The 27,419-nt window shown below is 41.1% G+C and overlaps 1 protein-coding gene across 2 annotated transcripts; it reads left to right on the top strand.

Moving 5' to 3' along the window:
- Nucleotides 1-8,599: 8,599 nt before the first annotated feature.
- LOC112254461 (hematopoietic progenitor cell antigen CD34) lies at nt 8,600-26,313 on the top strand. 2 transcript variants are annotated; one of them, XM_024427078.2, is made up of 8 exons: nt 8,600-8,770; nt 18,636-18,743; nt 18,902-19,137; nt 19,656-19,736; nt 21,262-21,382; nt 21,478-21,530; nt 23,020-23,169; nt 24,998-26,313. In XM_024427078.2, exons 1-8 carry the CDS (start codon nt 8,683-8,685, stop codon nt 25,142-25,144), a joined length of 984 nt encoding a protein of 327 aa, XP_024282846.1. In that variant the 5' UTR covers nt 8,600-8,682; the 3' UTR covers nt 25,145-26,313. The 2 variants fall into 2 exon arrangements, with proteins under 2 accessions (XP_024282846.1, XP_024282845.1); XM_024427077.2 differs by having other exon boundaries at nt 18,899-19,137.
- Nucleotides 26,314-27,419: the final 1,106 nt, after the last annotated feature.

The following is a 27,419-nucleotide window of genomic DNA, read 5'->3' as shown; positions in this document are numbered from 1 at the left end:
TGGAGCGTAAAGGAAATCACTCTACAAACTATCATCACCGTGCCCTTAAGGAAATCACAAATATTATGGACACATTAGAAATAATGGATATTTGGAGACTTAAAAACCCCGACCTAGTGAGATATACATGGAGGAGACTTAATCAAGCTAGCCGCCAAGACTACTTTGTCTCCTTCTCTCTTGCATCAAAGGTTAAAAAAGGTTTAATAGGAGACAGAATGCGATCGGATCATCATCTAATTGGCCTTCACATAACTCTTATAGAATTTCCACTTGGACGGGAATATTGGACATTTAATTAAAGTTTACTGGAGGACAACTTATTGTTAACTAAGACAAAATCATTTATAACTGAATTTTTCCAGTATAATATAGGTTCAGCAAATCCCCTTATTGTTTGGGACACCTTTAAATGTACCTTCAGAGGTCATTCAATTCCATTTTCATCAATAATAAAAAGCAGTTTCTGGCTAAAGAGACAAGACTAACAAGGGAAATCCATGAACTAATGGTACAGGTTGATAGCAATAGAAATTATACTACAGAGATACAAAATAAGTTAGAGGAAAAACAAAAAGAACTTGAGGAACTTATTCAAGAACAATCTAATGTAATATATTACAAAAATAAAGCAAACTGGATGGAATATGGAGAAAAATGAATCTCCAACGCTAACAAACATTTTTTGCAGAAACTTGTTACTGAAGACGGAGTCATCTATGATTCTCTGAATGATATTTTAAAAGAGGAAACTAAATATTTTAAGCAGATGTTCTCTTTTCCATCTCATCCTCTCCCACTGAATGAAGATTGCGGTAAGGAATTCTTTCCAAATAATAAAAAAATGGAAAATAAAAAAATGTACAGAAAGATCAGTGCGAAGGCCAAATTACAGAGGAATAACTTCTTGAGGCTATTAAATCCTTTCAGTCTGGGAAAACCCCAGGGCTTGATGTCATACTGGTAGAGGTATATAAAGCCTTTTTTGATATACTAAAAGCTCCATTGTTAGATTATACTACTCCTGTAGAAATGGTACTCTGTCAGGTACTCAGCAGGAAGGTCTGATTTCACTATTATTAAAACAAGACACAGACAACAAATATAAAGATCCAGTCAATCTAAAAAAACTGGAGGCCCCTTACACTTCAATGTTGTGATGCAAAAAATACTAGAAAAATGCATAGCACTCCCAATTAAAAAAGGTTTTATGAGGTATTGTTAATCCTGATCAGACAGGTTTTTTTTTACTTGGACGATACATTGGAGATAATATGCGACAACAACTGGAAATAATAGAACATCATGAAACATCTAAGAAGCCAGGCCTGGTATTTATAGCGGATTTTGAAAAGGCCTTTTATAAAGCAAGACTGGATTTTACTTATAAATGCCTGATATTTTTCAATGTTGGTGATTCTCTTATTAATTGTGTAAAAGTAATGTATAGCAAACCCAGGTGTAAAATAGTAAATAGCGGCTACTTCTCAGAGAGTTTTGAATTGTCAAGAGGAGTTTAACAAGGGTGTCCGCTGCCACCATATCTATTCGTTATGGCCATCGAAATGCTAGCTATTAAAATCAGATCCAACAACAACATTAGAGGATTATAAATCCAAGGCTTAAAAACAAAGGTGTCCATGTAAGCTGTTACTCAAGTTTTATATTAAGATATACCTGCTAGGTCAGTTTGAAGATCTATATAACTTTTCTGGACTCTCTGGACTAAAACCTAATTTTGTTAAGCGTACGATATTACATATTGGATCTTTAAAAAATACAACTTTTACATTGCCCTGCAGCTTACCTATAAAATGGGCTGACGGTGAAGTAGACATACTTGGCATTCATATCACAAAAAAGTATAAATGAGCTCTCCACAATGATTTTAGATAGATTAAAATTGTATGTTAAACATCACAGCATAGTTGAAAGATATACACTACCATTCAAAAGTTTGGGGTCACTTCAAATGTCCTTGTTTTCCATGAAAACATACATGAAATTAGTTCCAAAATGAATATGAAACATAGTCAAGACGTTGACAAAGTTATGAATAATGATTTTTAATTGAAAAAATAATTGTGTCTTTCAAACTTTGCTTTCGTCAAAGAATCCTCCATTTGCAGCAATTACAGCCTTGCAGATCTTTGGCATTCTAGTTGTCAATTTGTTGAGGTAATTGTTAGAGGAATTAAATTCCTATATGTTTATTACCCAATTCAATTAATACACTCAGCCCGTTTCTAAGGATTTGTAAGAAACTTATGTGCATAAAATTGGAGGAGACCAGTCTCAAAATCAAGCACTAGCGTTTATTCTCGAGAGTACTGAACATGATACAATTTACAACAGGTTATAAACTGAAAATGACGTCATTAGGTTTCAAACTGTCCTGTCCCTCCTCCACTCCGGTACAATGGAAGTATAGTTCTCAAGCCTTCCTACATCGACCCCCACTAGTTTAGATAATTTATGACCAGGCCAAAGCCTCCCTGTGTAGATAAGCATTCTAGCCAGTCTGACGATAAATTCATTCGTTTCTACCAAAGAACAGACAGTCATTGTTCTAATTCTTGATTATAATTACACACATTATATTCAGTACTAGGATTAAACTCAAATTCATACATCTATACAGTAACATAATAGTATTCTGATTAGTCAGTCCTGATTGAAATGTATACATAATTAGTCATTATTGATTAAAAAAATCCCTTAACAGTAATCTAAAGAGATTTCATCCCATGCTTCCTGAAGCACCTACCACAACAAGTTGGATTGGCTTGATGGACACATCTACATACCATACGGTCAAGCTGCTCCCACAACAGCTCAATAGGGTTGAGATCCAGTGACTATGCTGGCCACTCCATTCTAGACAGAATACAAGCTGACTCCTTCTTTCCTAAATAGTTATTGCATAGTTTGGAGCTGTGCTTTGGGTCATTGTCCTGTTGTAGGAGGAAATTGGCTCCAATTAATCGCCGTCCACAGGGTATGGCATGGCGTTACAAAATGGAGTGATCGCCTTCCTTCTTCAAGATATCTTTTACCCTGTACAAATCTCCCACTACACCACCACCAAAGCACCCCCAGACCATCACATTGCCTCCACCATGATTGACAGATGGCGTTAAGCACTCCTCTAGCATCTTTTCATTTTTTCTGCATCTCATGAATGTTCTGCTTTGTGATCCGAACACCTCAAACTTAGATTTGTCTGTCCATAACATATTTTTTCCAATCTTCCTCTGTCCAGTGTCTGTGTTCTTTTGCCCATCTTAATATTTTATTTTTATTGGCTATTCTGAGATATGGCTTTTTCTTTGCAACACTTCCTAGAAGGCCAGCATCCCAGAGTCGCCTCTTCACTGTTGACGTTGAGACTGGTGTTTTGCGAGTACTATTTCATGAAACTGCCATTTGAGGACTTTTGAGGCATCTGTTTCTCAAACTAGACACTCTAATGTACTTGTCCTCTTGCTTAGTTGTGCACCAGGGCCTCCCACTCCTCTTTCTATTCTGGTTAGGGCCAGTTTGCGCTGTGAAGGGAGTAGTACAGAACATTGTATGATATCTTCAGTTTCTTGGCAATTTCTCGCATGGAATAGCCTTCATTTCTCAGAACAAGAATAGACTGACGAGTTTCAGAAGAAAGTTATTTGATTCTGGCCATTTTGAGCCTGTAATCGAACCCACAAATGCTGATTGAAACCCTAGACCCACTCCAATTTGCATACCGCCCAAACAGATCCACAGATGATGCAATCTCTATTGCACTCCACACTGCCATTTCCCACCTGGACAAAAGGAACACTTATGTGAGAATGCTATTCATCGACTACAGCTCAGTATTCAACACCATAGTACCCTCAAAGATCATCACTAAGCTAAGGAACCTGAGACTAAACACCTCCCTCTGCAACTGGATCCTGGACTTCCTGACGGGCCGCCCCCAGGTGGTGAGGGTAGGTAGCAGCACATCTGCCACGCTGATCCTCAACACTGGAGCTCCCCAGGGGTGTGTGTTCAGTCCCCTCCTGCACTCCCTGTTCACCCACGACTGCATGGCCAGGCATGACTCCAACACCATCCTTAAGTTTGCAGATGACATGACAGTGGTAGGCCTGATCACCGACAATGATGAGACAGCCTATAGGGAGGAGGTCAGAGACCTGGCCGGGTGGTGCCAGAATAACAACCTATCCCTCAACGTAACCAAGACTAAGGAGATGATTGTGAACTACAGGACAAGGAGGACCGAGCACGGCCCCATTCTCATCGACAGGGCTGTGGTGGAGCAGGTCGAGCGCTTCAAGTTCCTTGGTGTCCACATCAACAACAAACTAGAATGGTCCAAACACACCAAGACAGTTGTTAAGAGGGCACGACAAAGTCTATTCCCCCTCAGGAAACTAAAAAGATTTGGCATGGGTCCTGAGATCCTCAAAAGGTTCTACAGCTGCAACATCGAGAGCATCCTGACTGGTTGCATCACTGCCTGGTACGGAAATTGCTCGGCCTCTGATCGCAAGGCACTACAGAGGGTAGTGATGTACGGCCCAGTATATCACTGGAGCTAAGCTGCCTGCCCTCCAGGACCTCTACACCAGGCGGTGTCAGAGGAAGGCCCTACTAATTGTCAAAGACCCCAGCCACACCAGTCATAGACAGTTCTCTCTACTACCGCATGGCAAGCAGTAAAGAGTGCCAAGTCTAGGACAAAAAGGCTTCTCAACAGTTTTTACCCCAAGCCATAAGACTCCTGAACAGATAATCAAATGCCTACCCAGACTATTTGCATTGTGTGTGCCCCCCCAAACCCTCTTTTTATGCTGCTGCTACTCTCTGTTTATCATATATGCATAGTCACTTTAACTATACATTCACTGACCAATCAGTGCTCCCGCACATTGGCTAACCGGGCTGTCCGCATTGTGTCCCGCCACCCACCAAACCCTCTTTTACGCTACTGCTACTCTCTGTTCATCTTATATGCATAGTTACTTTAACCATATCTACATGTACATACTACCTCAATCAGCCTGACTAACCAGTGTCTGTATGTAGCCTCGCTACTTTTATAGTCTCACTACTGTATATAGCCTGTCTTTTTACTGTCGTTTTTATTTCTTTACCTAGCTATTGTTCACCTAATACCTTTTTTGCACTATTGGTTAGAGCCTGTAAGCAAGCACTTCACTGTAAGGTCTGTTGTATTTGGCGCACGTGACAAATAAACTTTGATTTGATACTCAACCCGTCTCAAGAAGGCCAGGTTTATTGCTTCTTTAATCAGTATAACAGTTTTCAGCTGTGCTAACATAATTGCAAAAGGGTTTTCTAATGATCAATTAGCCTTTTAAAAAGATAAACTTAGATTAGTTAACACAATGTGCCATTGGAACACAGGAGTGATTGTTGCTGATAATGGGCCTCTGTACGCCTTTGTAGATATTCCATAAAAAAATCTGCCGTTTCCAGCTATAATAGTCATTTACAACATTAACAATGTCTGCACTGTATTTCTGATCAATTTGATGTTATTTTAACGGACAAAAATGTGCTTTTCTTTCAAAAACAAGGACATTTCTAAGTGACCCCAAACCTTTGAATGGCAGTGTATGTTGCGTAGAAATCCAAAGAGGGTGGCCAGCAGAGATAGTTGGGATGGGCTGAGGGAAGCTGAGGGTTGGGATGTGGAATCAGAGACAAGTGGGAGTGGAGTTCCTGGACAGGGGATAGAATAATGGTCAAAGATAAAATAATAAAAAATAAAGTCAAAATAAAATATAATAAAAAGTACATTTGAATGACACCGAGAGGCACTGTTTTACAGCTAATGCCAGTTCGCCTGAAGCCGATGCCGTGCCGGTGTTTGTACACATGCATATACATACACTCTAATTCAAATGCACACATACACGGACACACATGTAAATAGTGCCAGACATGCACTCAAACATACACAATTGGCCTTACTGTTATGATTTTAGATGTCCTTGATGTTTTTTGCATTGTTGTTTTCGGTTTTGTTTCGTCTTTTTCTTTTTTCTCTTTAGTTCAGTTTCTTGGTTGTTGGTGCATTGGGGGTTTCTTGGGGTGGGGAATGGAATTATTTATATAGATATTTTTTTCTTGGGGGGACTGTGGGAGACGTCTCGGATGTTTGAGGGGCAGCTCTTGGGGAACTGTGGTGGGATCTTGGAGGGTTCGGATCCCTTTTTTTGGCCTTGTGGGAGATCTGTCGACCTGCCCTTGAGCAGGGAGTTGACCCTGGATGCTTCTGTGTGTCGCTCTGAATTGGAGTTTGTTGGACGACTGGTGTGGTGTAGTTGTTGAGCTGCTTCACTGCAAGTAAAGTTTTGGATAAAGTTTTGGATGTTTTGGATATTCAATAAAATGCATAATATATAATATATAAAAAATAAATAAATATTAGGAACACCTGCTCTTTCCATGACATAGACTGACCCGGTGAATCCAAGGTAACCTGTTAAATCCACTTGAATCAGTGTAGATGAAGGGGAGAAGACAAGTTAAACCTTGAAACAATTAAGACATTGATTGTGTATGTGTGCCATTCAGAGGGCGAACAGGCAAGACAAAATAATTAAGTGCCTTTGAACGGGGTATGGTAGCAGGTGCCTGGCGCACCAGTTTGAGTGTGTCAAGAACTGCAACGCTGCTGGTGTTGCAGTTCTTCTCGTTTGTATCAAAAATGGTCCACCACCCAAAGGACATCCAGCCAACTTGACACAACTGTGGGAAGCATTGGAGTCAACATGGGTCAGAATGCATGTGGAACACTTTCGACACCTTTTTAAAGTCCATTCCCCAGCGAATTGAGGCTGTTCTGGGGAAAAGGGGGGTGAAACTCAATATTAGGAATGTGTCCCTAATGTTTTGTACACTCAATGTAGGCCTATAAATATTTACATGGCACAGAGACTGTGTTTTGAAACTCCTTAAGCTACAACAGATTTGGCCAACAGTCAACGTACTGTAAAAAAAATAAAAGCTATATTTAATGCCTAGGCCTTAAGTCACAACTAAATGTAAGGAGGAGAAATGCCTTCCAGATGAGCTTTTTCACAGGCTGGAGAGGAATGCACATGCTGTCTGTATTGGTTTCCTGGGCTGAGACGATGACAGACCGGGCTGCAGCACGCCATCTAAAGACAGACTATAGCTGGAGTCAGAAAGAGAGGGAAGGACAGAGTGCAGAGAGAGAGGAAAGTAAAAAGAGACAGAGTTAGTGAGACCATGAGAGAGAAACAGATAGAGGAATTTGCCATTGCACTTCCAACTGCTCTTTCACAGTGGAAAAAAAGGGAAATCTGTGCTTTTACTGCTATATGAGAGGAAGTCATGATTCACTGGGACACCAGCAGCCAAAATGCCTCTAACTATTTAACAGCCTAAGTAGAGAATGTTTTACTGCTGTGACATAGGCGGTGTACACCAGCTGTGGTGTGTCCATTCCCCAGTTACCCATACTACCCCATCAACCCCCCCAGTCCTACTCCATCGTCCCCCAGTCCTACCCCATCAACCCCCAGTCCTACTCCATCAACCCCCAGTCCTACTCCATCAACCCCCAGTCCTACTCCATCAACCCCCAGTCCTACCCCATCAACCCCCAGTCCTACTCCATCAACCCCCAGTCCTACTCCATCAACCCCCAGTCCTACCCCATCAACCCCCAGTCCTACCCCATCATCCCCCCAGTCCTACTCCATCAACCCCCAGTCCTACTCCATCAACCCCCAGTCCTACTCCATCAACCCCCCAGTCCTACCCCATCAACTCCCCCAGTCCTACCCCATCAACCCCCCAGTCCTACTCCATCAACCCCTCCTCCCAGGATGAGGGCAAAGCTCAGGCTGAGAAGCAGCAAGAAGCCAACTATCCACCTCAGCGGCTGCTGTTTTCATTGAATGTTACTGATAGGGGTTTGGTTAGGGGGATGGGGGATGGGGGTTGAGGGAAAGGGAGGAAATGGATGAAGGGAGAGAGGGGAATCGAGGCCAAAGCAGGGACAGGGGACATTAGGTATCAGGTTACGGGCCTGTTTCTCCAGCATCAAAAAATACAAATGTAAAGGCTTCTGTAGGAAGGTCTTATTTTTAGCTTAATAACAGGTCACACCAATGTTTTGGCTAGCATCTTAAAAGCGTATTTTAACTCAGTGCATCTGCATAAGGCCATTAACACACAAATGGCCCACAGTCTACCTTCCATTGTGTGCAGAATGACTGCTTCCCTACAAACACTTTTAGGCGTGATCTGGGGTCACAAAAGAATTGAACAACTTCACAATGTGAAGTTATAGCCACTCATTATAGACATTTCATTTTATGAACCGCAGGCATTCTAACTTTGAATAATTAGCCAATATAATTTGTATAACAAAATAACAGATTTTCAAACTATGTTCAACTATACACCCCATTTTTCTCCTCTTCCCCCTCCTTCTGCCTTACCCCCCCTCCCCCACAGTAGGGGGCACTAAGGAAGGGTTAATTAACCAGTGAGAGAAGGGGTGTGGGGTTGAGCCTCAGCGAGGGAGGAGAGCCATATAAAAGTGCCAGAGCAAAAGTGGCGCTTTATCCGCCCCGCTCAAGATAGGAGGAAACCCTCCTTCTCTGTCACACATTCACACTGGACAGGAGGAGAATGTTAGCAGCAGCATCCAAAAGGAGAATGACTGAGACCCACAAAATGATAGCTTTCGCTTTGCTTTTCATCGCCACACTCCTTCACGGTAAGTCAAAATTCATACATCCATGCTTTCCAAGCTGAAGTTGAAAGAAAGCATGGCCATCTGCAGAGACAGGAAGGGTCAGGGTAGAGACTCTTCAGAAGTATCTTTGCAGTCACTGTGCCTAGAGTATAGACTAGTCTTTACATTGCAGATTAGAATTTATTGTCTGAAACATAAACACTGGAAACATGCCTGATAGCAGGCTAAACCTCCCAATCCTGTACTATCTGTGTCTGATCTATCACATTTCCTGCCAATGACAAGAGACTTCACTTGAACTTTGAGCCATGTGTCTTTGTTCTGATGGCAACACCAAACTGCACATAAACTAACATTACAACAATAGCAGTTATTTATGTTGTACTTAATTGCATTAGACTTTTGTTGCTGTGGAGGATGACATATTGAGATAGTAATTAGTTTCATCTCAAACTCATGCCATGTTCATGGGATTTATTACAGATTATGTCAATGGTAGTGGAAGTATCAGATTCTATTTCTACGAGTAGAAGACAGCTGGTTCAGCTATGGAAAGTACCTCGGTCTGAGGAACACATGCATGTAGATTCATGTTGAAAAGGAATCAGTATACAGTACCAGTCAAAAGTTTGGACACACCTACTCATTCAAGGGTTTTTCTTTATTTGGATTATTTTCTACATTGTATAGTGAAGACATCAAAACTATGAAATAACAGATATGGAATAATGTCTTAACCAAAAAAGTGTTAAACAAATCCAAATATATTTTAGATTTTAGATTCTTAAAGGTATCCACCAATTTTGCATTGACGATAACTTTGCACACTCTTGGCATTCTCTCAACCAGTTTCACCTGGAATGGTTTTCCAACAGTTTTGAAGGATTTCCCACATATGCTGAGCACTTGTTGGCTTCTTTTCCTTCACTCTGTGGTCCCACTAATCCCAAACCATCTCAATTGGGTTGAGGTTGGGTGATTTTGGAGGCCGGGTCATCTCATGCAGCACTCCACCGCTCTTCTTGGTCAAATAGCCCTCACACAGCCCGGAGCTGTGTTGGGTCATTGTCCTGTTGAAAAACAAATGACAGTCCCACTAAGCACATACCAGATGGTATCGCTGCAGAATTTTGTGGTAGCCATAGGGCTATCTTCTGTATACCACCCTACCTTGTCACAACACAACTGATTGGCTCAAATGCATTAAGAAGGAAATAAATTCCACAAATGTACTTTTAACAAGGCACACCTGTTAATTGAAATGCATTCCAGGTGACTACCTCATGAAGGTGGTTGAGAGAATGCCAAGAGTGTGCAAAGCTGTCATCAAGGCAAAGGGTGGCTACTTTTAAGAATCTCAAATGTAAAATATATTTGGATTTGTTTAACACTTTTTTCATTACTATATGATTCCAAATGTGTTATTTAATAGTTTTGATGTCTTCACTATTATTCTACAATGTAGAAAACAGTCAAAATAAAGATAAAACCCTTGAATGAGTAGGTGTGTCCAAACTTTTGACTGGTATTGTATCTTACAAAATCTTGAATCTTAAGAATGCATGGACACTTATTTAATATAATTCACCATTCAATGAAAAGATGAACATCACAATGCCATGCCAAGCTAGCTGACATAAATTACTGGTACCTTACAGTTGTTCCAAGCAGTGCGAGTGAGAATGCATGGGTGCAAGAGGTGGAAAAGCAACAGGAGAAGCAAGAGGTACAGTAGGGACAGAGAAACAGAGAGGGAGAAAGATGGCGAGAGTGAGAAAAGAAGGGATAAGAACAAAGCAGTCTATAGTTTGTTTAAAGACCGTACTTCCTGGGAAGAGACAAGTTTTTTTGCTTTCAAACAAATTCATATTTATACCATTTGTTTTATCGCTAGGTGCTACCATCAACTTTAGAGATGTGGAAGAGAGAGGGCTGTATTATGTTAGCACTACGCAGAATTACTGTAGTACGCTGGATTGAGTCAGAACTAAAAGACACTGGCATACAGTAGCTGTAGTAGGAGGGGCTTGTGAGAGATGGGGTTAGAGAAACGATTCAAAGAGCTACAGCCAAACATCAGGATGAGGGAATCTACTAAGGTGTTGTGGAACCCCAAAACTTGATGCAATTGTAACTTTTTAATGTCACCTCTAAAAGTTCAACTAAACAAAACAGAGCATAGATGGATCTCATCTGCAATCTCTCCACCTTATTACAGCTTCACATGATGAGATTGTAAATGCCTGCCGGTCTAAGTTTGAATTTGAGTTAAACCACCTTGTTTTCTTAACTGAAGTCTCTAACTAACATTTCTAGAGGTTGTGTTTGTGAACACACTACAAAGGATTTAAGCCATATGCTTTTCCTTGGTTAAGGAGGCTTACTAGTTTCAGAAAGAAGTCGACCTGACCTCAGGGCCTGTAATTATGTGAATCATAGATATTGTTTTAGCAACATCTACTGAACACTCACATAGGAACATGTCCAACAAAATGACCTACGGCTGAAACACAGCACCCAATCTGAGCAAGGGGTTGCTTGTAAATACCTACTCAGGTATACACACATTTATTTTATTAGGCAAGTCAGTTAAGAACAAATTCTTATTTACAATGGCCTCTGCCTTGCTCAGAGGCAGAACTCAGAGGCAGAACTCGGAGGCAGAACTCGGAGGCAGAACTCGGAGGCAGAACTCGGAGGTAGAACTCGGAGGCAGAACTCGGGGATTCGATCTAGCAACCTTTTGGTTACTGGCCCAACGCTCTAACCACTAGGCTACCTGCCACCCCGTAACAGAATTAAGCAGATTTGGTTTTATCTCAGAGACAACACATGGACTTGTGATAATAATTTTGGGCTATTCCTAATGAGAAGCAGGCTGCTTTTCCACCCAGTTCTCTCCTCAGTACTTAACTATATCTTTCACCCCCCGTTTTTTGTTAAATTTTTTTTTTAAACCAAAATAAATGAATCATTCTAAATGTAAAAGCATTCTGTTTTTTTGTTAAAGGCAAGTTCACCTTTCCATTTGAGTGTCCTGATATTGTTTAGTCCAGTCTGGACATGACTGTTATTCAATATCACCTCCAGAGGCATGTTAGTAATTAGTCTGCAGGAGATATGAGATCTCCTTGTGATTCTCTTAGGACTGAATCTATGTCCAGACGTTTTCTTATTTACTCTGTCCAGACAGGAACAGTTAAGGTAATGTATACAGCAGTGAAACTGTAACGGACAATCGGTGGAGTGAAATACATACACAAGTAGAAACAGATGTCGTGTGTACTGAATCCTGACTGAAGTCCCCAGCACTTAGCTGTCATAACCGCAGGGTGGGGCAGCCATGGGTGCAGCATTAGGGCCTGATTGAAAACATGAGATCCTTCATCCTCTTTCTGGGTTTAATGCCAGGGAAAAGATGACTGGGTTGGTTCTGGGACAGAGACAGAGATGAAGTTGGCAGGTCAGGATTCTGCTGTTTCAGAGGCAAGAGCTGCAATGCTGTGTTTATACCCCGAGGGACTGAGGTCCAATGTCACATTCCTCAGCCACTAAAAGCAGCACTTTCAGACGCAAATTCCTTAGGTCCACTAGGAGAGATGTACTATAGTGTCACACACAAGAGAAACCTGAAGAGTGACTAGAATCGCCAGTAGAGTGAGGTTTTATTCAGCATCGTTCCACCTCTAAAAGCTCAAGAACGAGAATTGACACCCACCATCTAAGATTGTTCTGAAATCGTTTCTGTTAAGATTAACATTCATGAAACATTATTTTGTTGAAATATAATTTGATCTCTGAGAAATTAAGCCAATTGATTGCATCCAAAAATTGGCCATTTTAATTTATACGCTTCATATAATATTCAATAAATATAGTACCTAACATCCAATTTGGACCAAAAATATTTTAACAATGGGCAAGACATGAAGAATCTAAACGAATGGTCAAAAGCTACCGACTGAACCCCCCCGAGCCAATCCCATCCCAACAACGAGTATATAGTATCAGTTCTCTGTCTGACAAGTAGCATGGAGCTGTGGCTCGGAGTATTGTTTCTCATCCTATGTAAGCGGCTTCATTAAATAGTACCCGCAAAACACCCGTCTCAACGTCAACAGTGAAGAGGCAACTCCAGGATGCTGGACTTCTAGGCAGAGTTTCTTAGAAAAAGCCACATCTCAGACTGGCCAATAAAAAGAAAATATTAAGATGGGCAAAAGAACACAGACAATAGAAGGAGGAACTCTGCCTAGAAGTCCAGCATCCCAGAGTCGCCTCTTCACTGTTGACATTGAGACTGGTGTTTTGCGGGTATTATTTAATGAAGCTGCCAGTTGAGGACGTGTGAGGCATCTGTTTCTCAAACATGACAATCTAATGTACTTGTCCTCTTGCTCAGATGTGCACCGGGGCCTCCCACTCCTCTTTCTATTCTGGTTAGATACCGTTTGTACTGTTCTGTGAAGGGAGTAGTACACAGCGCTGTACGAGATCTTCAGTTTCTTGGCAATTCCCCGCATGGAATAGCCTTCATTTCTCAGAACAAGAATAGACTGATGAGCTTCATAAGAAAGTTATTTGTTTCTGGCCATTTTGAGCCTGTGATCGAACCCACAAATGCTGATGCGCCAACTAATCAACCAGTCTAAAGGCCGGTTTTATTGCTTCTTTAATCAGAACAACAGTTGTTAGCTGTGCTAACATAATTGCAAAAGGGTTTTCTAATGATCAATTAGCCTTTTAAAATGTCAAACTTGGATTAGCTAATATAACGTGCCATTGGAACACAGGAGTGATGGTTGCTGATAATGGGCCTCTGTATGCCTATGTAGATATTCCATTAAAAATCAGCCGTTTCCAGCTACAATAGTCATTTACAACATTAACCATGTCTACACTGTATTTCTGATCAAGTTGATGTTGTTTTAATGGACAAAATATTTGCTTCTCTTTCAAAAACAAGGACACTTCTAAGTGACCCCAAACTTTTGAGCGGTAGTGTATATACATATTAACACCTGCTCTTTCCATGACAGTACACTGACTAGGTGAATCCAGGCAAAAGCTATGATCCCTTAAATCCACTTTAATCAGTGTAGATGAAGGGGAGGAATTTTTAGCCTTGAGACATGCATTGTGTATGTGTGCCATTCAGAGGGTCAATGTGCAAGACGAAATATTTAAGTGCCTTTGAACGGAGTATGATAGTAGGTGTCAGGCAACACATTGTAGAGTCCAAGTCCGACAAATTGAGGCTGGTAGCAAAAGGACGTGCAACAGAGTATTAGGAAGGTGTTCTCAGTGTTAATACAGTGCCTTCAGAAAGTATTCACACCCCTTGACTTTTTACACATTTTGTTGTGTTACTAGGTGGGATTAAAATTGATTTAATTGTCGTTTTTTTGTCAACGATCTACACAAAATACTCTGTCAAAATGGAATAAAAATTTGATCAATTGTAAAAAATAAAATTATAATAATAATTTTAAAAAATAACACAAATATACTGTATCTTGACTAGATAAGTATTCAACCCCTTGAGTCAAGACCTTTGGCAGCAATAACATCTGCGATTACAGCACATTATACTTTTTTTATTCTTCAAGCTCTGTCAAGTTGGTTGTTGATTATTGCTAGACAGTCATTTTCAAGTCTTGCCATAGATTTTTAAGACGATTTAAGACACAACTCTAGCTAGGCCACTCAGGAACATTCAATGACATCTTGGTAAGCAACTCCAGAGTATATTTGGCCTTGTGTTTTAGGTTATTGTCCTGCTGAAAGGTGAATTTGTCTCACAGTTTCTGTTGGAAAGAAGACTGAACCTGGTTTTCCCCTAGGATTTTGCCTGTACTTAGCACTATTCCTTTTATTTTATCCTAACAAACTCTAGTCCATGCTGATGACAAGCATACTCATAACATGATGCAGCCACCACCATGCTTGAAAATATGAAGAGCGGTACTCAGTGATGTGTTGTGTTGGATTTGTCCCAAACATAATACTGTGTATTCAGGACATAAAGGGAATTTCTTTGTCACATTTTTTGCAGTTTTACTTTAGAGCCTTGTTGGAAACAGGAAGTTAGAAAGGACACCTGTGTCTTTGTAGTGACTGGGTGTATTGATACACCATCCAAAGTGTAATTAATAACTTCACCATGCTCAACGGGATATTAAAAGTCTGCTTCTTTTATTTGAACCATCTACTAATAGATGCCCTTCTTTGCGAGGCATTGGAAAACCTCCCTGGTTTTTGTGGTTGAATCTGTGTTTGACATTCACTGCGTGACTGATGGACCTTACAGATCATCGTATGTGTAGGGTACAGAGATGAGTTAGTCAGAAAAAAATCATGTTAAACACTATTGTTGCACACAGAGTGAGTCCATGGAACTTATTAAGTGACTTGTTATGCAAATTTGTACTCCTGAACTTATTTAGGCTTGTCAAAACAAAGGGTTTGAGTACGTATTGACTCAAGACATTTCATTTTTTCATTTTTAATGAATTTGAACAAATTTCTAAAAACATAATTCCACTTTGACAATATGGGGTATTGTGTGTAGGCCAGTGACACAAAATCGAAATGTTATCCATTTTAAATTCAGGCTGTAACACAACAAAACATGGAAAAAGTCAAGGGGTGTAAATACTCTGTATATTTTTTACGAAGTCGCTTAAACGAGATCCTAAGTCATTCAAACAAGATAATCCGTAGTCTCCTCTTTTTTTGCCTTGGGCTTCAGGGCATCCATTAGTAAACACAATTAAACTGCCACAAAACTGCAGGAAAAACCAAACTCAAATGACACCTGTATTAACAGTTGCTAGCCTACGTATACCAGTGTGAGAACCTCCCTCAGTACTGTTGACTCATCTGTTTACACAGCACGCTGACTGTTTGACACCTGCTCATCATACGGATTTAGCCAATCCAATCAATGCAACACACAGCATTTAACACACTGCAACAACTGACTGTAAATGTTCAATTCCACAAGCAAACACGGTGGAAAGACAGTCAGAAATGTCCAACCTATAGTGATACAGTAGCCTATCCAAAACCCTGCCAATGATTCTTCACACTTTTCTTTTAGAATGGCTATGACCTGTTCTTGCTTGGACAAGACTTATGTGGCTTTAACCAGAAAACAACAATGTGTTACTGTATGGAGAAATGACAGGGAGGGAGGAGAGAGTCGTAATGAGATCTACAGAATTATCATAATGCCTAGTGGGTGAGGTAATGACGTTGTGTGAAAGGAGTGGAAAGGGAAAGGAGGGGGCCATTAGTATCTCAGTAAACATGTTCAATCTCAGGAAATAGGGAGTCAGACGCATGACTTATTAGTGTTTTTATACCAGTACTATCTATGTCAGTTTAGTCTATTGAACATACACTGCCCAGCATGGTCTCCACTGTATTAGCACTGTCCGTAGTAGCTGACAATAGTAGCATTCAATAGTAGAAACTATTAAGTCTGGCACTTCACGTAAAACAGGCTTTCACCTCAGAGGGCCTGATGGGTAGAAGTAGTAAAATAACACGTTTTTGGAGAAAAAGTATTAATTCAATATCACTGTGAGCCAACAATTTCAGTAAACAGTAGTATATTTCAGCAAGGAGTTCAGATGTTTAACAGGCTAGCTAGATGGAAACTTAATTCACCTAGATGATTTGATATTGTGTATTCTACTGACTAATGAGTCTGAAACGGGCACTGGTGTTGTCTAGGGAAGCACAGCTCTCCTATTACTTCTTCGTGGCATATGAGAGCTGGGACTGAGATGGAGTCAGTATCAAATCCCATTAGTCTAAAAGACATGGCCATCCCCATGTAAGGGTATCAGTGATATATCAAGACCCCCATTCAAAAGTCCCCACTTACAGGCACAGACGGGCACAAGGGTCTTATATTTCACTTTAAAACTTGCCATGGCGTTTATATGCCCATGGTTTCACCCTGTTGGAGGATAATGGGTGTTACACACTGGAGAGATATCCTTACCCTCTTTTAGCAGTGAGTGGCACCTCTCTTATAGCATAACGCCTGGCAAAGAAGACTTTAGACAAACCATATTTGATGGTTGGTTTATTGAAATATCAAATGCTTCAAGGGTTTAGAAATTATAAGTTCATTTTCGAGAGTGTGAAAGCGGTGCAGGTGTTATACTGAAACAAATATAAACGCAACATGCAACAATTTCAAAAGATTTACTGAGTTATAGTTCATGAGGAAATAAGTTAATTGAAATATATTCATTAGGCCCTAACCTATGGACTTCACATGACAGGGAATACAGATATGCATCTGTTGGTCACAGATACCTTACAAAAAAATGGAGCTCACAATGGGCAACAGAATCACATCACTTTATTTGTATGCATTCAAATTGCCATCAATCAAATGCAATTGCATTCGTTGTCCATAGCTTATGCCTGCCCGTACCATAAGCCCACTGCCGTCATGGGACACTCTGTTCACATTGTTGAACATCAGCAAACCGCTTGCCCACACGACACCATCCACACGGTCTGCAGTTCTGAGGCTCATGAAACATGGGACAAACATGTTACATGTTGCATTTATGTGTTTGTTCAGTGTATATTAATCCACATGAGTAGTTAAGTAGTTTTGAAGAAGTAAGAATCTTATCTGTCCAGCCACATAGCTAACTGGGTATGAGGACATGAATGCACATACTAAGACTTTAAAGAGTGTAATAATATAACTTCCATTTCCAGTATATGACACAGAGGCCTATGTATTAATGTCTGTCATTAGACCAGAGAGACATTTCCCTGGGGGGCTCGTACCTACCATCCCAGCAAGAGTGTGTCTGGGGTCAGGCTCCCTGGCTGGCAGCGACAAGAGAACGTTTATTTGCACTGGGGCCGTGTTCCCACGCATCCAAGACATCTACTTGAAACAGTTACTGAGGAAGTAGTCCCGCAGCATCATCAAGGACCCCACTCATGAGCTGTTCACTACCTTACCATCGGACAGACGGTATCGGAGCATGGTCTGCAACAGTTTCTATCTAAAAGCCATCAGACTGCTATACACTTGAACACAATTGCTGCTACCAGACTCTTATTTACTATTGCTAATAGTGCACAATTTAAACACTTGGCCCACAATCCCCCCAATAATTTGTGCCTTCCTGTATTATACTGATGCTAAAATGTTTATTCTATTCTACTGAGCCATTTAATTTGTTGGCATTCTTGTATTTTATTATTGTTGAGAAGGAGCCTGCAAGTAAGGATTTCATTGGACGGTGTATACCATGTTTATCCTGTACATGAGACTAATAAGACTATAAACTTGAACTTGGAACAGGCTGAGCTGAAGACTTATCCTACATTTAGGCTATTAATTACAGGCCCTTCTTTAGTGCTGCATGGAGCCTAATTGATTTCAGGCCAGGCCCTGGGTGGAGTCTATTAGAGACGGGCATCATTAGTTTAACACAAACACCTCACTCTAGATTACATTCACAGCCCATGAGACCCCCCTTGGGATCACTACTAATACCAGCATATATTGGTGTGGCAGGATTGCTATCAGTTCTGCGAGTCCAGGTGCTAAGTCAAGTCTGTTTGCACACATGCTGTAGAATTAATGTGGTGATATAAGCCAGGATAGGTCTGGCTCAGTTGAGCATAGCATGGAAATTCAATGTCATGTAAAAGTCAATACAAATGACCATGTAGCTTGGTGTAAATTAGAATAGCAACCCTCAAGATAAGTGACACAGACGACTCTACTCTTTCAGGATTGGACATCGTTGTTGTGACAAAGTTGTCATAGTAGCTACAGTACATGTTGGGATGCAAGTGTTATACTATAAGTTATCCAGTTGTTGTTCTCTTCCAGGTGGCGTAGTTGCAGAATATGAGGTTGTTACTGGGCCCACACGGCCAGTGAATGATGCTGGAGTCATTCGTGGGGATGACATTGATCCTACACAACTGTCAGATGAAGGTAAGACACTTGTCCATTAGCAGATTATCTCCACAGAGCCACTATGGGTGTTGCTGTATTTATATACCTTCCTATAGGCTCATCCCATCATTTTTTTGTCAACAGTGAATTAAATACAATTGGACATAGGCCTAAAACCCTAACCCTTTTTTCAGAAGCAGATACACCCTTTGTCCAGATCATTATATTCCCCAGTATTCCTGGACTGGACCTCTCAGACATTTTAGATGACACCACAGCGGCTCCAATCACCAAGGTGGTAGAGGAGACCACAGACATGAGGGAGGCCACAGGGAAGGCTGGTGAAGCAGCAACCACAGACGACGACCAGGAGACCCAGGCTCCCCAGCAGATTCTGACCTTCCAGTCAAGTGACATGGTGCTCATTCCAGAGGTGATCCTAGAGTGCAGTGAAAATTCCATCCAAATTGGGCCTCCCGAGTGGTGCAGCGGTCTAAGGCACTGCATCGCAGTGTCACTACAGTCCCGGGTTCAATCCTAGGCTATATCGCTGCTGGCCGCGACCGGGAGACCCATGATGCGGCACACAATTGGCCCAGTGTTGTCTGGGTTAGGGGAGGGTTTGGCCGGCCGCAATGTCCTTGTCCCATTGCGCTCTAGTGACTCCTTGTGGCGAGCCAGGCACATGCACGCTGACTTCGGTCACCAGTTGTTACGGTGTTTCCTCTGACACATTGGTGTGGCTGGCTTTCGCGTTAAGCATGCACTGTGTTGCAGCGATGGGACAAGACTAACGCCCAATTGAATGTCACAAAATTGGGGAGAAAAAGGGGTAAAAAGTACCAAAAAAATTATAATATTATTTGTATTTTTTATACCATCCAAATCACCCAATCCAAGTACAGAATGAATGACACACACTAACTGAAGTGGTCTGGTCTCTCTCCACAGGCTGGTGTGATGTGTGTTGATAAAGAAGCGGTCCAGGACAGAGATGCAGTGAGTCTGAAACTAAAGGCCTCGTCCAGCTGTGTAAGTACTGTCCACGCCACAGGTATGCACGCACATGTATGGACACACACCTCACCAAAAGAAAAGCCACTGCCTTCCTGATCTGACATTCAGGAAACCCTCTTGGCAGCAGTGTCCACCTCAGTTCAAACTGTATCCAGAGGGTAGTCTCAAGGTGGAAAATGTGAGCGGAAGCTAAGATGGTCAGAGTAAGAAGTTAGATGATTGGGTCTTGAAGCAAAATCATGACAAGAAAAAGGAAAATGAGTTTGTTTACAGAGATGCCACTTTCAATTTGCCCCTTTTCAAATCATTGCTCATGAGCTAAGAAGGAAATTCCTCTTCATTAATCATCAGTGATTAATGTCTCCAGTGGGCAGTTTTCAAGGAGGCAAGTGGCACACCAGCCCTTCTCCTCCCTAGTTATGCCTGCCAGGTGAGGAGGGGGAGTCAAAATAGTTTGTTACAACTCAAGGTATGCCTTCAGGAGAGAGGTCCAGAGAGGGTGAGAAGCCGGCTTCATCCGGGTTAGACACCACATTTCCTTTGATGTGGGGGATCTTAATGACACATCCATGTATTTTATTTTTTTTAACCTTTATTTTACTAGGCAAGTCAGTTAAGAACAAATTCTTATTTTCAATGGCGGCCTAGGAACAGTGGGTTAACTGCCTGTTCAAGGGCAGAATGACAGATTTTGTACCTTGTCAGCTCGGGGATTTGAACTTGCAACCTTTCAGTTACTAGTCCAATGCTCTAACCACTAGGCTACACTGCCGCCCCAATTATATGAGGATCATATTTAGATTTAAAAAAAAACATGTTTTCAATTATAAACAAATTACTGATGAATACTGATACAATTCTGAGGTAAATGGTGCGCTACACAATATAGGTGCATCAGGGGCTGGAGGCAAAACATGTTTTACCTTGAGCTAACAGCAACTACTCAAACTTCTAATAGAACATTCCTGAATGATAACATAAAGTAGTCAATTCTAACCCCTTAATTCTAACCCCTTACAGAGAGTACTCGGAAATAAGTTGATTCAGGGAAAAGAGAAGTGAATAAAACTGTTTTCAACATAAAGATTATAGTTTGTGTGCTGTACATGAATTATATTCTACATGCTCTGAGTGCCATAGCAGATGAGGCCTTGAGAGCGGTCTAGTTTCCTTGGCAGAGCCCGTGAGCTTTGTAATGAGGCCAGCTGTCCACTCTGGGGCTGGGATCAAGGGTTTGAGCAGAGCTGTCTGTGGGGGCTGGTGGCTCTATTTGGATCATGTTACATGGGGTGGAGTATAATTGCACAAGGTTTTGGTATCATTTTTTTGCTTATGGGAAAGAAAGAAAGATGGGATGAGGTAGGTTCCTCTCAGGGTATACATTTCTAAAGAGCCATAGTTGTGAATGTGTATGCACATTAATGTACTGTATGTGAGCACATTTCAGGAAGACAATTCCCACTTCAGTTATCTAAATGACAAGGACTAAACAGAGACCCCAAATGCAAACACTTTGTTAATCCAACTAGTCTTTCCACAGGAAGAGACCAGGTCTAAAATTGAAAGTGTTCTGGAGCACCTGTGTGGGGTCGACTGTAAACTGGAGGTCTTTCAGGAGGACAACTCTAATGAAATCCTGATCTTTGGCCAATACATAGAAGGTTAGCCTCCTCCTCTGCTTTTTAATTATGTGGGATGACTCTGATAGTCTGTTGTTGAAAAAATATTAACCAAATCACATGTTCTCTTCTTACAGCTGATGCTAAAGGAATGGCAGAGAAGTTCAACAATGACAATATAAAAGACAAGGTAGAGTCTCACGTCTCTTTATTTCTAATTAAATACCAGGAAAACAACACATTATTCCAATTCCACATATGAAGTTCACAGAATTCACACCACGTACACGTCCATGTCTGAGTCATGAGAAAGACATTATGTTCAGTGGCCACTGCAGTCACACCTACAATAAAGGGCTTTAATTTGTGCACAGTGGTAAGTGAGGTAAAGTCACAGTGCTGATTTGGCTCCTGATCTAACCACAGTGAAATAAACAAGAAGACACGCCTCCACCACAGACATGATTCCTCACTCACGGCTCCAAGCTGCCGGGAAGATGTTGCATGACAAACAGAAGAAGAAGAAAAAATCATTTTTTTCCCGGTGGACATGGTGTTGAGTGTTCCCAGCGGGAATGAGGAATGGGTGATCCTTCTCATGCTCCCTCCAACCATGTTGTCCTTTTGACATTAGACACTCTGTGCTGCATCTCTACACCCGCTCTTACACCCCTTGCAGGACTAAAAACAGTTTAGTGAGCTGCACCCAGCCACACTTTTCTCATTATGTTGGTCAGTCAGTTCAATGGCACCTTTGTGTTCAGACTTTGCTGTGGAGGGTTGGGAGATTATGCCCTTTCTCCACTCAGTCAGTTATCTCTATACTGTGTAGCCTTACGATAGCCCTGGGTACAGAAAGCCTATAGTCATCCTCTACATACGGGATGGGCAACTTTGATGGGGGCCACAAAAAAACATAACTCATTATGTGGGTCTGCGTTTGTAGTTTTACAGCTATTTTACTGCAGTTCTACACACTCTACCATAGGGTGGAGGTAAATGTTTGCAGTTTTTAACATGATAACTGATGATCAAATGGGCAGTACCCTGGTTAGTAATTCAACCATGCTTACCACAAGTTTAGATAGCTGGCCGCTAAACTAATTTACCAATCTAAAATAAAATTGCTGACAGGCTAATTGAGTTTTATTTGTTTTATTTTAATTTCACCTTTTATTTAAGCAGGTAGGCCAGCTGAGAACAAGTTCTCATTTACAACTGCGACCTGGCCAAGATAAAGCAAAGCAGTGTGACAAAAACAACACAGTTACACAACCAAATTTTAAAATTGCACCTTGTATATTCTATTATTCTAACTCTCAACAGGAAGTTGAGACCCCGACTGTTTTAATTGGTTCATGGTCTACTGAAGGGGGCTGCCAGTTGCCTATCCCGGCTCTACAGTCTAGGGGTAAAATATCCTGATCCAGATGGCATCAGAGGCCCTGCTATTACTAGTGACAGTATACAATATATACCAGAAAAATGCAGATGACTGCTGTAATTCACACAGGGTATTTTGTAAGAAAGACCATGTATAGTTCCAGCCATGCAGGGATTGTGGATTCTTTGCTTGTAAAACTATTTAGAACTTTTTTCCCCGTCCCCCCTGCGTCCCCCTCACATTTATGAAAACCCTGAATTCCTGATATTAACGTGTATAACTCTCGTCTCTCCAGATTGATTTTGAGGAAGCTGTTCCTCGCTGGGGGAAGAACTCCAAGCTAGTGCTGGTCTCCCTGCTGCTCACTGGACTGCTCCTGGCTATTCTTCTCATCGCAGGCTACTACCTGAAAACCCACCGCCCACCACCCAAGGGAGCGAGACTGGTGAGTGGTCATGATATGAGAGAGACCCATAGAAAGCTAAAACTGTAAAGGACCAAGTTCACTGGGAAGACTGGGTGGTTGATGCACCTCTTGCTTGTCTATTTAAAATGTTATGACTGGATTTAAGGTGAGGTTATCCTTTGGTTGCTTCCTCACTCAAACCCACACTCACATAAACAGCTCTAAGTCTTCTCTGCTGTTTCTATTTCATCCTCATACCAGGTGGCCACAAGTTACATTTTTTTTTCTCCTACAAAAGCCTCACGAGATTGTCTGAAATAGCTTTCATATGGGCCACACCCATATGCTGGTTTAGACAAAAGTATATGGCACTGCCTTCCTTTGGCGTCTTCTTTTCACAGTCAATCGTCATAGGCATCGCATAAACTAACCGCAATCTCATCTGATTGACAAAAACATTCCTAACCTCAGCCCAGACTCCCTATCTCCACCATACATGTTTACATTGCATCATAGAGTGATTGTGTTTTATTTGTACATTTACATTTTTAATTTTTTAAATTTTATTTAACCTTTATTTAACTAGGCAAGTCCAATCACTGAGATGAGATTGGAGATACTGGTTAGAACTGCCTTGCAATATAAAAAACACTCACAAAATGTGAGTGTTTGCTATTCACATGAAGCATTGCCTGATGTGAACCATGCCTCAAAAACCAAGAGATCTCAGAAGACTAAGAATAGTTAACTTACATAACGCTGGAAAGGGTTACAAAAGTATCTCTAAAAGCCCTGATGTTCATCAGTCCACAGCAAGACAAATTGTCTACAAATAGAGAAAGTTCAGCACTGTTGCTACTCTCCTGAGGAGTGGCCATCCTGCAAAGATGACTGCAAGAGCACAGCGCAGAATGCTCAATGAGGTTAAGAAAAATCCTAGTCTCAGCTAAAGATTTACAGAAATCTCTGTAACATGCTAACATCTCTGTTGACGAGTTTACTATATGTAAAACACTAAACAAGAATGGTTTTCATGGAAGGACACCACGGAAGAAGCCACTGCTGTCCAAAAAAAAACATTGCTGCACGTCTGAAGTATGCAAACGAGCACCTGAATGTTCCACAGCACTACTGGCAAAATATTCTGTGGACAGATGAAACTAAAGTTGAGTTGTTTGTAAGGAAGGAACACAACACTACGTGTGGAGGAAAAAAAGGCACAGCACACCAACATCAAAACTTCATTCCCAACTGTAAAATATGGTGGAGGCAGCATCATGGTTTGGGGCTGATTTGCTGCCTCAGGGCCTGGACAGCTTGCTACAGTATCATTGACAGAAAAATGAATTCCCATGTTTAAGCAGAATTCCTCCTGACCGTTGTGCAGGTCTGATCCGCTTGGTTGAGGTTATTGCTGCCAAAGGAGGGTCAAACAGTTATTAAATCCAAGGGTTCACATACTTTTCCACCCTGCACTGTGAATGTTTACACGGTGTGTTCAATAAAGACATGAAATCTATAATTGTTTGTGTGTTATTAGTTTAAGCAGACTGTATTTGTCTATTGGTGTGACTTAGATGAAGATCAGATCAAATGTTATGACCAATTGATGCAAAAATCTAGGTAATTCCAAAGGGTTCACATACTTTTTCTTGCCACTATATAAAACCTGTCCTAAACTCAATACTCAGTGCAAACTGTATGTGATGTGCCGTTGTTTGCTATTCCTTCAGTTGAATCTGTACTGTTATCACAATATTTCAGTAGTAAGTCCAAGCTCTATACCTCTTAACACTTATGGCCCATCCCAGCCTGCCATCAGTGTTTCTTTAATTTAATCTATATGGTTCCTCTGTTGTGCCTGCAGGCCGAAGAGGGTTTCCAGGTGGATGAGGAGAACCAGGCCAATACCCTGGTGTCTGTGGCCCCTCTGCAACCACAGGAGCCCCTGGACAAGCCCCCCACCAACGGCCACTCCGCCACCCAGACCCCCGTTGCCGACACCGAAATGTGAACAAGCTCTGAAGGACACCCCCACCGCCCCATTCCTCCATCACCACATTCCCAATATCTCTCCCCCTTAGAGTTACCTGGGGATACTGCACTCTGACACAGACACAGATTCAACATCCAACCCCACCTGATCCAACCCTCCACCCCCAGGATGATGACAATGAGGAAACTGATGACGACGATGCCTGTAATGTGAAGAAGAGATTGTGATCACTGGCCTCTATTAGGTTTCAGTAGCATCAGAGAAGGAGCCTAAACTCAGTTTGGGGGACTGGACAGCTGGGACACAGACTGCAGTCCAGAAACAATAATCACAGCAAAGAAAGGGCAACAGATCACCAAAATTGACTGTTTGTGTTGCTATTTCCAAATTCAAGTATAAATCAAGGTATATGCTATATCTTAAACACTTGCAGATCTGAAATGTACTCATTTGAACTAAAGGATCATTGTAGTTTAAAGTATTGATTGCTTGGTTCATTTGTTTGTATGATCTTATGTGATTGTTTTTTGACTCGCCTGTTCGAGGTAAGACGTCAAATTTGGGTAACAGAAGTGGAGAAAGAGTGATTCAATTAATGGAGATAATTTGAACCATTTGAAGAGGTTGAATAGGCAGCTTTAAAATAAGTCTCAATATGACTGGCTAGTGCAGAGCTCAGAGTTGAATCCTGTTGCCTTTAGTCCAGGCCTGTCATAAATTGTGTGAGGGGCTGCCGTATGTTTGTTTCAGAATTATGTACAGTAGGCTTAGTGTGTCACTATTTATCAAGACAACTTTTCTATTGTACAGTTTTTTAAACATGTTTTTTTCTGTTCTGACTTACCACTGTGTCTTTGAGAATGCTGAACCAGGTAGACTCATTTTATCATTCAGGAAAACAGACAGACAAGTTTCGTGTGGCGAATTTGATCAATAATATTAGTCTCTATGGTGCACTGCCGCTAGATTTGGACAAAACCCCTAACATATTCAACATTTCAAAGACACTATGTCCTCAATAAATCAGTCCATCATGAAACATACATACATGGATGAAAGTAAAGCTGTATTTTAGCTATTGTTTTTTAAGGACTGATTGTTTTCATACAATATTGCATGTGTACATATGCCCTTTTTCTCAGTTTGTAATATCTGTGTCCCACATAAATTCTGATTGTGTCAATGTTGCTACTGTTTCTTTTGTCTTTCTGACCATGTCACACTAGCCTGACCATGTCACAAAGCATGGCACACACTTCCATCTCTTTATAGACCCCATATGAGGAACAGTGAAGGCATTATTCCAATGAGGTTCTTATGACACCTACAACTGTTTTGAGCTTCTTTAAAAAAAACATCTTTATAAAACCAAATGTTTAATGTGTAATCAAAAAGGTATCAAAGGCTATACATTTGTTTCTCAACTAGATACAGTTTACAGTATTAACTAGCATTGCCTGATGAACTTACCCATAGATGACATTATTTTGGACATTGAATTATCTGACAGTGTACGCTAATCATGTATATTTCTATACCATTCATCTAATACCATTCTAGATATCATATGACAGCCACAAATGTTTGTTTATGGTCATGGATATGACATGTGTTAATTGTTGCTGCAGAGTCCATACAGAAATAGATCTACCCTATTCTATGGGGAACTGACGAGCATCTGTGGTACAGGGATAGCATGATAGTTAGTGGGCCTGCCCTCGTACAGGTGTAGGATTTTAAATTTGATCACCCTGTTGCAGGAGAACTTTCAAACTTGTAGTATATTTGAGGTTTAAAAGGCTTTTGAAGTTTGTAATTTCCACTTTGAAATTTCAGACATGATTTCCCTTACGAAAAATGTATCATCCCCTACAAAAATGTCCATTAATTATAATCCACATTTCCTGTTGCTGCAGGATTCTTTTCCTGCTGTAGCAAACTGGTTTAAATTAAGATCCTACATCTGTACTATAAAAGTTCTTACATCAGGCTTTAAGTAGATCCCTATGGACCAGGGAACAACTATGGGTGTTAATGTTTAAATCACCAGGGAGGTGTATGCAGAGCAACCCCTGCACAATGTGTCCTGTACAGAAGTCATAGGAAGTATTCTGCCCTTATGCATTCTTATTTCGACATGAAACCCATCACTGGTGTGCTTGGCCAAAGAACTCTATTATATTAAATGTCATCTGACCAGAGCACTAGTTCCAATCCAAGTGCCAAAGCTGTTCAGCAAACTCCAGACGGTGCCATGATCAGATGACATGAAAATAGAGCTCTTTAGCCACAA

This window comes from Oncorhynchus tshawytscha, linkage group LG07 (genome assembly GCF_018296145.1).
Source record: "Oncorhynchus tshawytscha isolate Ot180627B linkage group LG07, Otsh_v2.0, whole genome shotgun sequence".
Classification (NCBI taxonomy): domain Eukaryota; kingdom Metazoa; phylum Chordata; class Actinopteri; order Salmoniformes; family Salmonidae; genus Oncorhynchus; species Oncorhynchus tshawytscha.
This window is presented reverse-complemented; position numbering and strand designations above follow the sequence as displayed.